The 17,984-nt window shown below is 43.2% G+C and overlaps 1 protein-coding gene across 3 annotated transcripts in view; it reads right to left on the reverse strand.

Annotated features, from left to right (window-relative positions):
• Positions 1-17,984, reverse strand: part of DGKH (diacylglycerol kinase eta) — a 1,951,678-nt gene that overhangs the window by 1,037,657 nt on the left and 896,037 nt on the right. For all 3 annotated transcript variants that reach the window (XM_069640477.1, XM_069640476.1, XM_069640478.1), the window contains one exon: positions 7,378-7,484. In XM_069640477.1, the coding sequence (XP_069496578.1) occupies positions 7,378-7,484 (107 nt within the window). The remainder of the gene's footprint in view (positions 1-7,377; positions 7,485-17,984) is intronic.

The following is a 17,984-nucleotide window of genomic DNA, read 5'->3' on the forward strand; positions in this document are numbered from 1 at the left end:
TACACCAGCATTGTCCAAGTGGACACTAGGTAACGAAGGGAGAAGAATCCCACCAAGTCAAAGGAACATGGTCCGAGAAACCAGATGAGAACGGGCAAAGCCCACCAGTGGAATATAGAAGGAGCCACCTGAATATAGGAAGTATTATAACCAGCAGGCTGAAGCCCAAAACACACACTAGGATGTCTGAAGTTGAAGTATGTGGAAATTAAGTCTGGCAGGCGAGTAAATCAGACTTGATACACTGTTGGAAAAGTCTAAGGTAAGGTCTGACAAGTTAGTGAACCAGACCTGACAAGACCCTGACAAAGATCATTGTTTTTGTGCTATCAAATGGGGGAGAGGAATTCCCCAGACGATTTGGTAAAGAATGCTATTGTGAAAACAAGTAGAACCCAGGAGGACTGGGACCTGGGTCATCTTTAAGTTGGATGAACAGTGAACATTGATCTGTATACATTCTTTTGCAGAATAACTGCACTTTGGTGTCAACATCCAGAAGGTGAAAGGTCTCTTGCTGGAATTAAGTAGTCACCCATTTTCCTTTGTTTTAGATTGAAAGTGTAAGCGATGGAAAAAGGTTTAAAACACAGGATGGTGGACATTTTTGTTTGACGGACATCCTGACCGAGCCCTTAGTATTCTTTTGTTGAGACAGGGCAACCCCTTATAGTAGTTAGGGACAGTTTGCCCTTTGCCCAACACCTTTTCCTTTCTTGAAAGACAGTTGAACGCTTATAACCCAAATCAAAAATGCACCTGTATCTAGTCTATCTCCTTCTGCACAATTACAGCTGGTTCAGGATTTTGTACATATACAAAAAACTACATTGACTTTAGTCATCTTATCAGCTTCATTTCAGACTTTTTCAATACTAACCAATGAAGTAGCAGTCCCCTTAGCTGCACCTACTATGAAAGATACCAACGCTGGAGAATTGTACTTGCAGGTAAGTTACTCTTCACCAGCATTGAATCTTTCATAGATTTTTATGCAGTTGAACAGCTTAACAAAGCATTTAAACAGTTATTTAAGGCAGGGAGAAGGAGTTGTTGAGGCACACATTAAGAACATGAGCTGCATAGAACCACCTGTCCAGATAAGAATCCTCTTTGGCCAGCTTTATCAATACAATCGAATTTCGTGATGGTGTGCGCAACCTTCTACATCACTGCCCTACAGATGACTTTGAACTGCCACAACCAGGGTTGTTTTAGATGCCATGACCTCTGTAGAGTGAGCTTAGGGTCTTCCAGGCTGAGGGCTACTGGACTTTTTTTGTAGAGTCCAATGCAGACTGATAACCAGCTGGCTGTGTCCTCTTTAGATATTATTTCCCTGTGCCATTGGGACCAAAAGCCACCTTTATCAACATTTTCTTTGAGCGATTGGTGCAGTACTTCAAAGCCTGCCTCCAATTTAGGAAGTGGAGGGGCCAGTCAGCTACAGCGAATGGGTTGTCAAAAAAGATATGAAAGATTATTGGTTGATTCAGATGGAATGCCACGTAAACCTTAGGCATACATTTGGTATTAGGTTCTAAAATTCCCCAAAGAAAGAGTACATTTTGGAACGGCTCATGGACCACCAAAGCTTACATTTCTCCAACTCTTCTAGATGAGGTAAAGGCCGCTGGAAATGCTGTCCTGGGTGTAAATGGGTGTCCACTCAAATTATAAAGATCTGTGTTTCAACACAGGTGCGATTATCTGTACAGGTCGGAAAGTTCTGTTAAGTCCTTTCATGAACTTCATGAGGATTCTTTCAGACGAGAAAGCTGGGGCATCTGGCTGACAAGTGCTAGCAAGAGATTGCTGCTAAGTGGACCATGATGCATGAGAAAGCCAGGCTTCCCTTTGCAAAATTATTAAAATCTGCTGAACTTGGCTATCAAAAGGAACGCTACACTTATGCAAACTCCATGAGCAGACTCTCCTCTACTTTTTGTCTTAGCAGCGACTGGTGGAACGGGTTCTCGCTACAGCCAGAATGCGACTACATTCTTGAGGTATTGCTACTCATCCAACTTATCCAAATTTAAGAGCAAAGCGTTGAGGCTGAGGGATGCTGGGTTCCAGAGAATGAGAGGCTGTGCTTCATAAAGGAGCAACAGGTTTGCAAACTATTAATGCAGAGCCCAGGCTGGAGCAATAAGAATCATCTGGCATGGTTATGGTCTTACACTGTGGATAACCCTCAAGGTTAGAGGCAGAATGAGAAAGGCATTGTGAAACGAGCCCCTCCAAGGAAAAGGGAGTATGTCTTCCAGGCACCCCAGATGATTAAACCTTCTGTCAAATGTTAGGCCTTTGGCGTTGTCTGGAGTGCCAAATAGGTCTATTGAGTGTTTGCCCAGGGTCTTGAAAATATAATCCACCTGACTCTGTTTCAGTTCTCATTCGTGGCATACAAAGAGGTCTCTGCTCAGCATATCCACTGTGGGATTATGAATGCCGGGAAAGCGAAAAGGCAGGAGAAACATCTCTTGACTCACAGCCTATGTCCAAAGATTCTGGGTGTCAGTAGATAGGATATTGGACTGGGTTCCCCCTGGACAACTTAAGTAAAACACAATTATGGTCGTATTTGGGATAATTCAGATAACTTTGCCATTGAGCTGGGACATGAAAGACTTTGGTGTGTGATGGACAGCTTCGAGCTCTAGAACATTGATGTGCAATTATTTTTCTTCCAGGCTACACAAATCCTTGGTGTGAAGGTTGTGCAAGTGGATTGACCACTCAACCACTAATGCATCTTTCGTGCCCATTGCTGAGAATGGTCTGCGAATGAAGCATTGTTTAACAGTTTGTGCTTGTTCTGCCAAAACGAGAGACTTCTCTACAATGAAGTGTTCAAAGGAATCCTGTTTTACAAAATTTACTGAGACAAGACAACCTCTGGCATCTAGGTACTCTAGAAGTGGTTGCATGCGTAGTCCTCAATCTTGAATGAAGGGTCATGTAAGGAAGGCATGGTATCAAAGTAAGACGGACACAAGTGATCAAAGTTAAAGGGTGTTAATTAAACTGTATAATGGGTGAGATAAACGCCTGATCTAAATCTAAGATGGGAGCAAGCTATGACCATCAAAAAATACAGTCGTAGTGGAGTCTAGTCAAATAAAAAGAGACTATACTAAAATACCTATTGCCAATCCGTACCACTACAAAACAGTATGGGATGTTATGGCCGGGGTCTCCCTTACCCACGTTTTTAGCATGGGACAAGGCGGGACTCTTGAGCACAGCACACTCCTGGGCTTCTCCGGCACAAGCTTACAGTTCTTTTCCCCAATATCAGAGCCTTCTGTGCCCAAGTCTCCTTCATTCAAAGTCTCTTGCTTCAGAGGGCGTGATACATCGTATACAACAAACAAAAGTTCCTTCGGTTAATCTTCACGTTGGGCGATTACTCTTCGCCCCTGTATACCCCTCAGCCGGGCTCCGATCCTTTTCTCAATAATAGCCTCCCTCAGTCGTGCTCAGACCAACTATTCACTGTGGACATCCTTCAGTCGGGTTCACGCTTGTCGACACAACGTTCACGGGTGTATCACTGTCAACCCCAATTCGTAGGCATCCCTCAGTCGGGTTCACATTTGCCCCAAACATCACAGTTCACCTTGCTTTTAACAAAATGTGGGATTCACTTCCCCTAGCTTTCTTCTGGCCTCCCTCCGTCCTGTTCATATTGCCATTTTAGTCAAAATATCCTCTTATAATATTCAAACATATTAATTTCTTTTTAAACAATTCTGCAACTTTCTCCCTCCACTTTATGGCTTGCCAAAGCACTTGCCAATTCAAAGAGACTTCCGAAGGGCGATCACATCTCGCTGGGTCACTCAGTTATTCTAAGACAAGTGCTTGCTTCACAATATCACACAGCGTTCCCCTCTTTTGGGCGCAAATACTAATTTCACAATGCCCTTAGTCTCGTGCACACTTTCACAACGTGTCAAAGACTTTCGACTGTACAAGGGGGCTTGACCCTCGTTTGACCATTTTGACACTTCATGCCGGCCTCCCGTAGGCCCTTGGTGTTTGTAGTTTCAATAACAAAAAGTTCCTAATTCAATACCTTCTCTTTCTTCATGAGAGTGGTACCTGTAAGAGACATTCGAATGGATGCCCATGTGGCGCTGGACCACTATCTCTGGTACCAAGTTTGTTCACAAAAAGACCTCCGTCTATTATCTTCTCTCTTTATGTAGAATGTTGCCACTGCAACCTTGAGTCTAACACAGTCCTGTCCACTGTCAGTTCCTTCCTACTCACCGGCTGTGCTGAACTCGTTGGCTTTTCTTCTGCCGCTGGAGTCAAGGATGGTACCACAATGGCAACCGCTTCTACCTGCCCTGGCTATCAGCGCGGGAGAGTCCCATGTACCGCTGACATCCATCACACCAGCTGCGATTCCCGGTCTTAGGTTTCCTTCTTTGCAGGTTTTGCGGGTCTGGGGTGAAAAGGGCAAGTTCCTCCGTGTCGACCTTTCAGGATTTACCGCCTTTCTCCTCAGTTTGAAATGCCGTCCCGGAATAGCTGCTTCCTCCTGCGTTCGGCCTTGCTCACAGTGTGCTCTCATACTCTGTCTTTTATCCCTGTGGGGAAGGGAAAGGGCAGTCAGGTGTGCGTAGTTATCGGAATTTGCCTGACTCTTGTGTAGGGACATGTCAGGTAAACAGCTCTGCTTTCACTGTAGTAGCAGAGGTTGCAACAAACATCTTGAAAAAAGTGTCAATCTGAATACCCTCCTTAGCTAGAGCGTCTGACAGGTTCATGTTTCTTTTCCTATCAGCCACTAGACTAGGTTGAGCTCAAAGACACTTTGCAGCATTATATATTTCTTCTTCATGCAATCTCTCCTTGCTGAAGCAGAGGAAGGGCTCCACATTGTCACTTATCATTCCTCGCATACGTCCACCAAAATTGGTGACATCGGAATGGTTTGCTTTCTCTCACCTTCGATAAAGCAAACCCTTCTGTCCTTTACTCATTGCAAGTAGGTCAAAAAAATGTTTACACCTTAGCAATATTAGAATAGAAGGCTCCTATGTCATCCACTGGAAAATACCTTGGTGGGTTCCCCTACAGTCTGCCTCCACAGGGATGAGTGATTAAAGTACTCCTAGTTCACAGCCCTTTCCTCCATACTGCATGGGCCTCCCTGCATAGGGACGGGACCGGAGCAGTTTCGTCCTGCAAAAATGTGTTTTCCCCTTTAAATTTAGAGCAGGTGGAGGCGTGAACGTAACAACACCCCTCTGTCCCCACCCACCGGCACCTCACCTCAGTGCCCTTTATTGTACGGGATGCAAGACCACAGTCTAGCCTGGCAACCTTTTAATATGGGGGATGGATTACTTTTTATTTTTTATTTTGTTGGTTTTAGAACGGGCTTAATACCAGAGTTTGGTTTCTAAGCGCAGATCTGGGATTCAAACCTCTGTTGCTCTGTGTGGTCTTGTTTCCAAAACCAGCACGTTGTCCCTGTGCTAGCCTCCGTTCACATCCCGTCCGATGGTGGGACGTATGGGGGAAAGGGGACAATGAACTAGGTGTTCTTCGGTCACTACCTTTATATTACTCCCAAGTCCCGCCCCCTTTCCTGCATTGTGCATTGGCAACTTCAACGCACCCACTATAAGGGAAGAGGAGACGGACTATGGTATTAACAAACCGGTTCCTTAAAACCGCCTACCCAAAAGCAGCATCTGGACGAATACTGGCATCAAAACAGTAATGCTTACAGAGATCTGAGGGGCGATGACCATGCCGCTACCTTGATTATCACATCCCACAAAGCTGGTCTCTGGAAGGCCACCGCTGTGGCATTAGTTCTAGCCGTGTACGCATGCATACTTGCTGGAGGAGGCTTGCGCTGTAGTTTTAAGCTTCTGCGATGGTGATAACAAGTAAACAGTTGAACAATGATGCCATTTCTAATAGAAATCTATCAGAATACTAATTTTTCATTGGGACTGCACGAGCCTCATCCTGATGGGCCCAGTTTACGTGGTTGTCATGTTTCTTTATTCAAGAAGTATCTGGGTGCCTTAAACTGGATCTTCCTCAATCTTAGGTCACAAAATGCATCATCGAGCAACTGATTTATCACTCACTTGCTGAATCTGCCTCAGTAATGTATGGCTTGGAAAACATAATTGATAGCTATAAATGGGATATGCATTAATAGTCCAGTAAATCTAATAAGTGGCAGGCAAAAAAAACAACCTTTAGTCATCACCGCCAATGAGGAGTAATTTTGGTTGCAGATCATCAATAAGCAGCAAAGATTAATGGAAATATTCTGGGTGAGATTTTTTTTAAATCATGTTTTGTATTTAGTAACTTGACAATAGTATTGCCAGTGTTATCCAAAATACCCTACTGTACTCCAAACATTACGTGTTGGGTGAATAACTTGCTTATCTTTGAATTTAGCAACATTTCAGACTGATTTTCTTGGAGATGAATCCCACGGGGAAACAAAGGAAGACCTCAGTAGGACTCTAAATCCTCTTCACTATGTCTCAAGAGGCATATATCCCATTGGTAAATATTCTGGACCCTCGTTAACCTAGACAGCCGCTAAACCCCGGTATCACGGGAGCGATGACTGGAGATCTTCCATTCACCACCTCCTGGGGTTTCGTCCTGGAGCGAGTGGCTGCTTCCTCTGCCACCCAGAGTTTCACATTCTCTTTTGTGCAATGACCTTGTGGCCTCTTATAGCGCCGTATGCCATATATAATACATTGACATGAAAAAAATGTTGAAACACAAGTGAAAGATGGGAGTCTCAATTTCCTACCACTTGCTGTTGACTAGTCCATGGAATAGGTCAACCATATGTTCTTACATGGTATCTAAATTCAGTAAGTCTTGTACTTAAATAGACTTATGCAATGGTCAAAGAGGGACAATTGCCAGTTGTGATATATTATGAAGCATGTCTCATAGTAAAAGCCTCACTGAATGGATTAACGTCCCTCCAAAAATAAACTCAACTTTCAATTTGACATGATTTCGATTTTTTTCTTCAAATAACCTAGATTCATTTACTGCATGCTTTACTGTTGATAAATACAGTTACATATACAAATAAAAGGCTTTACGTTAAAAGAAGAGTGACAATGGATGTCTACAGCATCCATAAAAATGGGATGCCTAGAAATATTAGCCAACATCAATCTAACTTGTTGATGTTCCATGTGCCAATACCTTCTGCAATGTGTTAAGAGAGGAGAAAAATTGAAAATAAGAAATATGTATAAAATGGTTTTTAATTTCTACATATAATTGCATTTCAGGTGCAAAGAGTAAGATGTTATGATCACATGTGAAAACATTGCATGTTTGATTGCTTCTTACCCCATCCTCGTCCTCAATGATATCCTTTCCAATGGAGGCTAACGTTGTCCACTTGCAGTTGTTGGTTGCCCTAACGGCACAACGTTTATGAGCTTTGAACTTACAAACTGAAAGAAAAAATGTGCCACATCAGCCAGTCCCCATTGAAAGATAATTTCACTTAATGAAACACATAGATTAATGTTTTTGTTTTAAATTTTAAACCAATGCATTTCAGTGATGCTATTGAAAGATTCTCTAGCTCAGAACCGAGTTCAACTATTTGGTTATTAAAGTATTCAAGCACAATCATCTTATTGCCTTAAATATGCTTTGACCTAAATAGTAATCACACTAGTCATGAACATTTCACTGTCCTCCTGCCACACAGTCTATAAAACCAAAATTAATCTGATCAGTCAATTCTCCTAAACAGAGATTTTAGAAATCTGGAAAATATTCTAACTTGATGGTAAAGTCAAAGATTAGGATTATTATTTGTGACAATATGGTGTGTCCCACAACACTAGAATTCAGACGACTGCACTTATTGTATGGCTTATGAAAATCTTAACACTCTTAAAGGAATAATTGGTTCAAAGAATCCTGTGTCAAATTTCCAAGTCCTTGTAACAATAGTAGTTGAACATAGTCAATTGGGGGCAACATGGATTTATCATGAGTGGGACACAAACTGTCCTTAAACTTAGTGTTTCAGTCCGTCAAAGATGAAGACATCTTTTAATTTTGGGTTAAGAATAGTGTTACAATATCTTTCCCCAATTTTTAATTAAAAATGTAACCATTGATCATAAAACATTTGATCAGCAGCACTCTTCTCATACAATGAGAACCCTCCCTCCCTGGAACAGATTTCTTTTGTCGACGTAAAAATTCAGGAGACTTAATTCACAGCTCACTTATCGAAATACATAGATGCAGTGTGAGCTCTCACATGTAAACGTTTTATCATGAAACAAGTCTCTTGATTGCAGGGACTATGAGGGATATATATGTGGCAGAAGCAACAATGAAAAATGATTTTTTTTCCAAAATGATCGCAATGCATTCAGGGGATATGCCTTTCTGTGGGGAGTGAAATGTGACCAGATACTCCAGTAGGAAATTTTGCTGCAACAATGACATAGTTGCGTACTCATCAAACATTTAATGATGCGCTTTATAACTGGCCTTCTACAAACAATCGCTGCTCTTTTCTTCAAGGTAGTTCAATTACTTCCTGGTTACAAGGCAGATGTAAAGGACTGACAATTATGAGACCTGCCAAACAGGAGAGACAGTACAAATGATTCATTCATTTAAGAAAGGTTAACACTCCAAAACAAACAGTACAATGAAAGCAAGTAAGCACAAAAAGGAACTATCTTGAGAAATGTAGGCATTTGCATGCAGCCCAAGATAGTTTCAAATCCTCAGTTGTGAACTCTGTTAAACTCATTCCATCCTGCTCCAACACCACCCATAAAGCAAACTACCTGGTCAAAGTCCATAATATTGTGCGCTGAACAAATAATTTACTGTATTTGCTTTTTATTTATACTTTGTGTTGGGACAAACGTATTTGGTCCAAGATTTTACAAGTTAAATACTTGCACAATCTCAATGCTCTGTTTCTCATTCCTACTCAGCAAAATCATTGGCTCAAACAAAGGCACAGTGAAAAATACTCACTTGAATGAAACCCCCATGCCACCACCCTGATCAAAAATCAAATCCCAAATCTCTCAACTATGTGGAAATAGCATACTTGTTATCAATATGCATTGGTCACATTATAATAAGGTCCTTTAACAAAGCAACCAATATACGGGGTACCTGGTACACAGTCCAGACACTCGAGGAATCACAATAATATATAGCAATGCACAATGATCAGGACAGGATCATTTGTTGACAGTGCGTGTCTATGTTACATCAAAGCAAACCACTAATCATCAAATCATAAGAATTGACAAACAAGCTATGCATTAAATTCCTACAGTGCATTCCTTCTTCCCATGACAAACCTAACACTGGTCCTCAAGTCACACATTTTTTTAGATCCATCTTAAAAAGTCGTAGAGTTCCTTATTGATCATTTACTTGTGCTCAGTAAAGGAAAGCTTTCCTTTTATCCATCCTTTTTTGGAGGATGATTTTTAGCTTTTTAAGAATTTGTCTCAGAGTTTATCTTCCATTGCAGTCTCTCCTGGCATGAGAGTTGACTTAATTACTTAGCGATATTCTTCAATACACAGAATAATTATCTTCCTCATCAATGTCATTTACATAGTACGTCTCAACCTCAAGAAAGACAACCCATCGTTGTAGTTACCCTAACTCCAATGCGTCTTTTGTTGACAACTCCTCTGCATCTGGGTTAAGTGCCTAGGGGACATTTATGAACATCCATAATTCCATATGAAGACCCAAAGCAAATGTACTCAAAAATGTCCACCTCCTACTGGTTAAAGAGAACAGGAAGCATGACTGGGATGAAGGAGACAAGGACTCAGTGTAATAAATATCACCACTTTGTCAATCTTCCCGATCACATTCCTCATCCATAAGGATGTACTGAGCAAGAGGTGATCCAGGGAGCAGCAACCAATACAAAGACTAGTCAAGGCTGCATCGTGTGGGATCTTTATAGAGAAAATCTCACATAAACCAAGCTTGAGTTTGTTAACATGTAATGCTTGATAAAGATATAGGGTGAAACCCAGGGAAAGTAGCACTAGCAATACAAAAATGTATCAAGCACAGACATATACCAGAAAAGAGCAGATTTGCTGTGATAAGACAAAACATTAATCAATACAATATTTAAACAATAAACCCCGATGATGGGGGGCATAACCATCTGGTAAGGCTCAAGCCCAAGTTCACATAGGCTTAACAAGCACACTTATCATTACCAGACAAACACCGCCCAACATGGGCGCTAGCCATATTAGCATCCAGCATGCTGTCTAGGGTGCCAATCATTTTTTTAAATGTCTTTGAGAAATGGAGAGGTGGCCGTTTCACAGATTTTAAAAAAACTAAGAGGTAAAATGGCCACCAAAGAACAAAGAGAAAAGGAACAACTCCTAGTCTCTTCCCCCCTATCCATGATGGCTATTGCAATACAGAAGATTTGAGGCAGAAGTAGAGGAGAGTGGACGCTAGTAGGCAAGTGTGTACATGTGGAGGAATCAGGTGATAGTGGTGGGGAAAGATGCAAGGCAGAAGGCGACTGGAGTACCCAGCACAGAGAAGAAGATGGTGGCCTCCAACTGCTTAGGGGTTTCAGAAGGGGCAGGCAATACCATGTGGAAATGCCAGCCTTCCAAGCCCCCCGACTGGCTGAGAGGCTGGGTAACATTACCTCCCGGGTGCTGATATGATATAAAATGACATAATACAGCAGCATAAAAGCATAATATAAAAGCTAGGCAAAGCCAGAATAAAACCCAACCAAGTTGGTCACTCTGCATATGTCAGCGAGGGTGCCCCTCCGCATCCCCCACTGGCTCGCACCCCATCAGTCCCTTCACAAGGCAGCCTCATATACCAAAGAGAAAGCCACCCTTATCCTTACTAAGCATGGAAGTGGGTGTTATCTTACCTCAGCCCTTCAGGGCCACAATTCACTAAGAGTGTTTACGGGAGAAGGAAATGAGCCAATCCAAGTACACCTTCACCACTCCACGCACCTCCTAGGCCAGATGGGGGCTGACAAAACTAACAGAAAGGTCAAATAAAGGTAGGACAAGATGTTGGACGTGAAATTCTGACGAAACTTTGAGATGGAAAGCAATGGAAAGCTTCTGAACCAAGCAATCAGAGGAAATGGAGGAAGGGTTTCCACCAGAAAAGGGTTGCTAACTCTCCCAAATCTTCTAGGCGAAGCTATAGCCACAAAAACAAAGGGGAGATACCTAGAGGGAGAAGAAGACCTACCCTTGGGTTTTAGAGCACAAAGCTCTTCAAGAGCCTGGAAGAATAAGGTGCTGCAAGTGAAATGATAGCCCATGTTTCAATGGGGACCTTTTTGCTGCCAATTGGACCCCAAAGGGAGTGCCAGGGACACCACAGTAACCTCCCTGAAGACAATCCAGAATCTTTACAGGGTTGTAGGTAAAGGGAAAAAAGTCATACCTGGAGCGTCACCAAAGAAGGATGCACAGTAGCAGATACTTTATTGTGGCGGACCTCTGGAAAGCTGTACTGCCAAGGCTACCTGCTCTGAAAGTGCACTGTCCCACAGACTCCTCAATGCAGACTCCATGCAGCCAGATGGCGTCTAAGCAGTGTCTGATGGGAGAGAAATCCAGCGAGTGGAGACGGAGACTCATTTGTGGGAGGAATGACATTTGAAGTACGGTGGCGGTAAACAACCTGCCATCCTCTAGCAAGAGGTGATCAATATTGCCAGGATCTTTTCCAGTCCGGTCTTCCAAATTACCAAAGGGAAAAAAAAGTGGGGAGGTCTGTAGTCCTCCCAAGAATGGGGGTCACAACCCTGTGTGCAGTACCTGGGGAGCAGGACATTGTGGCTAAACACAAAATGATGTATTTCTGGCCAGCTGCAGCAGGCCCAAATCAACCTGAAATTACTGGGGTTCAGGGTGAAATCCAGTGAGGACGGTGTGAAAGTAACATTCAAAGGGGTTGCTGGGCATGACCAGGGATTTCTCCTGCACTGTGATGCAAGCCCTGGAGGTGGTACATGGCTAATCGCCCAGAGCCCATCCACATTCCCGGAGAATCGGTTGCTATACAGTATTAACAATACCCTTAGAGAAAGGCCCTCCACTGAGAAATCAATCTATGTATTTTATGAATGACAACGTAAACTTTCCCTTAGAGAAGCATTAGTGAGAGGTATAGACTTGGGCAACTAAAGAGCGTACACACTACTGCACCACTATGCCAAAGGAAATGCACACAATATTGCACACAACACGCTTGCAAGTGGTTCACAACCTGCTCTGCGAGATTGAGGGATAAAGAGGAAAGTACAACATATCAGACAAGTGTGTGGGTGCCAGCTAACACAGTTAAAGTGCCTGAACAGAACAAGCCCAAAGGAGGAACATGGATTGAGCGTGGAGCTGCACAACCAATGAAGAGCTTCTGCCCAACTCAAGTTAGCAGACTGAAGTTAAGATCATAGAAAAAAAGCAGACCATAAGGGTTACATAGTAAAATGAGCAGCTTTGCTTGTCCAAGGTATTGCTGCGCTGCCACTGCGCCACATTAAATATGGTGTAGCCACAATGGCTACAATGTCAGTATCGGGCTCCATCCAAGATGACAACCGCACCCAGAGAAAGGTGTGATGGATGTTATGTCAGGCCACTGTACGGGCGGAAAAGCATAGTGTGAGCAACAGGGGTTGCGTCACAACGCTTCCCATTTGTCCTCTGTGCCTACTGTCCTATTCCTCTGCTACTCCTCTCCGTCCCTACTTGATGTCCTCTTGCTCTCATTCTCTCTGCTCGGTGCTGCTCCGCCTGCTGGTCTTCCTTCTCCATGTTGCTACTCTTATGTTCTGCTGGTGAGTCCCTTAGTCATCTTCCCCTGTTCTTCTCTTCATTCCTGCCTTCGCCAGCCCAGCTCTGGCTCGTGCCTTCGCTGCTTACCCTTGCCTCAGATGACTTCTGGTTCCTGTTGGGTCTTTCCTTCAGCATCCAGTGGACACCATCACCATTTAGCAGTGTCCATGGTTTTGTCTTTGGGCTTTTCACCCAGGCACTTACTGTCCCCCTTGTCACCTTGTGGTTTGTGTTCTCAACATCAAGGTAGCTTCTGGTACAGGCCGCCCTTATCTATGTGATTCTACTTCCAAACACAAGGTAATAGACAAAAAAGGCCAGGGCGCCCCTCTGCAAGAAAGACCATGGCATGATAACCTGTTCTGTGGGAATGTACCCACTGAGAGTCCTCAGCCACATGTTTTAGCTCACTGTACCTTTCACAAAGAATGAATAGCCATTTGCATATTATGACTAGTCGGGCCTCATCAGTAAGGTGGAGCTGTGCCTCTCTGAGCACAGTGAGCAAGGGGTCCACGTCTGAATAACCCTATGTAACTTAGGTTGACCAACCCCAAGTTCCTTTTACATCCAAAAAGAGGTCAGGGCGCCCGCTGCAAGAAAAAGCATGGTATGATAACCTGTTCTGTGGGAATGTAACTACTCAGAGTAGGTACAGAGTAGGCAGCCAATCTCTAAGGTTAGTAGGGGATAAGGGGTTTTGGGGAGGGGAGTATAAAATAGAGCACAAAAGCACAGGTGCTGAAGGAGTTAGAACAGAGATCACGAGAGGTATTGAAGGAAAATAAATGAAGGCAAGAAGAAGGAGATTAAGCTTGCTATAGCTCAGGCCTTGATCCAGGCCAGACAAAAGAGAACGTTGCAGGTAGCCTGCTTGGGGCTGCTAAGGCCAGACACAACTGATGGGAAAATAATTTGTTAAGCAGCTGGGCGCTGTAACCTAGACCCAGACATGATCCAGAGACAGAAGGAGAGGATAATTAAGACTGTCCCATGCCCAAGAGGGCAACCCTTGGCATGTTTGCTAGATTAACTTCATTATGACAAACAACCTCAGCAGAGGGAGGACTTCTTGTTGGTAGTAGTCTTGGGCATCCTCTAAAGTTAGGGGGAATGATAGATTCTTGCAGGTAGGCATTTGTTACCATGACCTTCAGGAAGCGATGCAGAAGGAATCACTGAGAAGAGTGGGATACTTAATTCCAGGGTCTTATTAGACTGAGACAGTCGGCCATTTTTTAACAAAGAACACTGATATTAGTTCCTGCCTGATAATGGCAAAGTTTGAGGCTGGACATTAAGTCATGTATGGAGGATAAGGAATTGTGTACTGTGACATTCCGTTCTGTACTGGAGAATCTCCTTCACCCAGAGTATTACACCTCCATCCTGAGACCGTTTTCTTGAACTGCCCATTTTGAGTTGTAGTGACATACACTAGACCCAGGAGACATCAACCCATCCATCTCACAACATCCACCGAGGATAGTGTGACTTTTGGTCTTGCTTGTGGGAGTATTTCTGTCATTATTCCCTGAAAGGGGCTCACCAAGAGATGTGGAAGGGCAATTTTTTGTTTCATTCTACAAGGTTGTGTTGTCCTCTCCTACGCATGCTATACCTAGAAAAGCAAGAGCCCGTCCCTGTTTTGTTGTTTCAACTACCCTGCGCCCTTTGTGCAGGTATTCATCCAATCCATCATGTGTTACATAAAGTGTTAGAAGTAAACCGGAGCCACAGGTATTCCACTAATCCCACTCAATCAAAATATGGAGAGACTGCTTCGTTTGTCTGCCAGAAGGTTTTCTATACTTGGGATGAAGCATGCCCTGAGCGAGTTAAAGTTGCACTGTGCCCACAAAAACACATCTGTGGGTACCTGTGCCAGGGTGAATTACCTGGTCCTCTCCTTTGTTCACACAAAAGGTAGGTAGAAAAATGCTTAACTGCTTTATCGGTCGTTTCCCACAAATTCAGTGACATATCCATTTCCTGGGTAAACCAATGATTTTGCAAAGTCAAGACCCCCCCCAAATGTGGCCCCTATCCCACTGCCGTGTGTAAATGGAGTTTGTGGTTACTACCATGGGTGATGGAGAGGTCAGATTCATCCCCGGCAAGAGATTGGAGGTACTCGGCTGAAAGAAATAGGTTCTGCACACTTTTGCCAAGATAGGGACCTGAATGAACTCCCTGGATCACAGTGAGCAGTGCTCTATAGCGGTCTCACACGTAGATTCAAAAAAACACTTGATCATGAGAACAAAAGCACACAAGCAGCCATCTCACCTTGGACTTGGAGGTCACTGAAGGACAGGGTCAAATGGCATTGTTAACAAGTCCCTGGGGGCAGTATTGACTTTTTATCACCCCCTCACCCGGTAGAAAGATTATCCCAACACATGTGAAGAAGCAGGTATTTTAGCGGTTCACTTGATACTAGGTACAATGTTTTGTAAATTTAAAGCCACCCAAATGTGAATAGCCAGGCATACATCCTTTCTCTAACCATCTCCACTTGTACATCTGTCTGTGAATTAATAAGGAAATCATTCAAGCAGGGGCAGACAAGAAACACCTCTGGGGGCCACAAACTCTGCAAAGACCCCAGGTGCAGATCTGAGGCCACAGTGTGAGTCCTAAACTGTAAAACGAATTGTGTATCTAACATAACCAAACTAAGAAACCTCTGATGAGCACGTTTCTATTCTATTCATATTTATATAGCGTCAAAGAAACAAGCCGGAGGCATCAGGGCGCTGAAACACATCAAGAAGCAACGGCAACCAGGAGAGCACTCATCAAGCCTGCCCTTTGCCTTACAATAATAAGTGAGTTTTCAATGTTCTTTTAAACAGTCCAAGAGACTGACGTCGCCTCAAGTCCATGGGAAGGGCATTCCACAGTTTAGGCACCATAAAATGGAATTCCCCTTGGACAGCAATCGACAAATTAGCTCTAGGCACCATCAGCAAGTTGGAGTCATTTGATCTCAGCACCCTCCTATTTGGAAGCCAGGAGTGTTTATCTGATAAATATCCTGGCCCGACTCAAAAAGACATTTGTATGCCAATGTGAGAGCAAATGACTACTCTCGAATCCACTGGGAGCCAATGTAAGTCTTTCATAGCTTGGGTTATGTGTTCTCTGCGACCCAACCCTGTTACTGCTCGTACTGCGCGGTTTTGGACTCTTTGGAGTTTACTCATTTCACCTTTTCCCACTCCCAACCGAAGGGTACCTCAGTAGTCAAGCTTAGCCACTATAGCTATGGCAACACAGGCCAGACTATCTTCTGACAGGAAGACACGTAGTTCACATAAGAGCCTAATATAATGGGCAGAAGTGAAGACCACGTTGTTAACATGTGCCTTCATGTTCATTGTTTGGTCCAAGTCCATGCCAAGCGTTTTTACTTCATGTAAAGTGGCAATGCAATTTGGGCTACGTTTCTTCAATCTACCGGCAGTCCCGGCAATCATAGGTTTGTCATGGAATTATTAAGGGCCATGACATTCTTCAACATCAAAGCCTGGAATACAGCATATACCCTATTCACAACCTCTTGTCTTTTTAATAATCTCCTGACAGGTGGATAAGCATAGTATGTATTATCCCTTTCAAATCAAGAAGCACAAATAATGGCTTCATATAGATATTATAGAAGGACGGGGAGAGGCAAGAACCGTGCAGCTCTCTAAATAGAACATTCATAGCAGCGGCTTGAGCAATGTTGCTATACGCTCTTGCAGTATGATTAGATCAAAAGGATTTTACCCATGCCGCAGCTGACTCTGAGAATCGTGTAGAATGTGATTGCCTTTTGACCAAGGTGTCTAAATCAAAGGGTGCGGATAGATCTGTAACATCAGCAGCAGCAGGATTCTGCCCTTCTCCATGAGGTGCAAGAGGTTATCCTTCAGGTCAAGGAGTTGCGTCTCCATGCCGTGTACAGTCCTAAATCTGGGTTGGTGCATACTCAAGAGCTTATTCAAGGTATTATGTTCCTGTATCTGCAAATATTCTACTCTATTTAGAATATTGAGAAGAAATGGCACTTAGTGATTGGTAGATTATTAGCCGTAATTGAAAGATCCAGTGTCACTTGGATGTGGAAATAATCATAATCTAGGGCAGAGGAGGAAAATAATTTGACTGGGCATATCATGGGAATGTGCTTTATGCAAATGTTGGTAAATGTAAGGCTAGGGTACCCAATGAGGGGGAAAGATATGGCTTAGATGAAGACTATGACAAAGATGGTCTAAGTGTAGTGAAGTTGTGGCTGCAATTGTTGCATTAAGCATGGTTGGAGGCTTCAATTGCAAAAATAAGTTGTGGGCTCCAGCATATCTGTAGATCACCAAAACCGTGCCTAGGAATAGCTGCATATCTGTGGGGGCCACATCGGAACAAGAGCTGTTACAGATGCTACCACTAGCTATTCTTTTCTCTATGAAATAATGAAATATTAAAAGTGCATTCCCGGCTGCTAGACTTTTTAAAATCTTGTACTCCAAGCAGATTTATTAAGCAGTATTGGTTTAACAGAGGTTTCTTAAGGAGGAGCAGCGCAAATGAATTGTCTTTTTTTGTGTAAAAACTAAACACAAACTGTTCATCAGCCTAGGCCACACCCAATGTCTGCCTGGCAAAAGTCACTGCTACATAACAGACCGCATTACGATGCAAATGTTCGCATTAATTCTTGCCTCCAATGCTTGTTGCACTGTTATTTCCCCACATGAATTATAAGGAATTTCAAAGCCCTCTGCGAGGACACGAACAGGGCCCAAGCACACACCTCTCACATGCTAAACTTAGCAACCATTTGTTGGGAAACCGTCTCTTAAACTTCCAACGTCTCCCTTTCAGAAACACATTGCTTTTCTTGATATTATTTGTTTACTTTGGCAAACGAAATATGTTGACTAGAAACCCAATCTGTGCTCTGAATGGCTGCAAGCTCTGTGAAAACTAAGACAATCGTTTGTGTTCAAATTAATTCCCATCAGGCGAATTATTAGATATACTACTTTCAAAGACAGTAACGAATCCTGCAGCTCATCACCAAATGATCAAATA

Source organism: Ambystoma mexicanum, chromosome 7q (genome assembly GCF_040938575.1).
Source record: "Ambystoma mexicanum isolate Mex_15411 chromosome 7q, UKY_AmexF1_1, whole genome shotgun sequence".
Classification (NCBI taxonomy): domain Eukaryota; kingdom Metazoa; phylum Chordata; class Amphibia; order Caudata; family Ambystomatidae; genus Ambystoma; species Ambystoma mexicanum.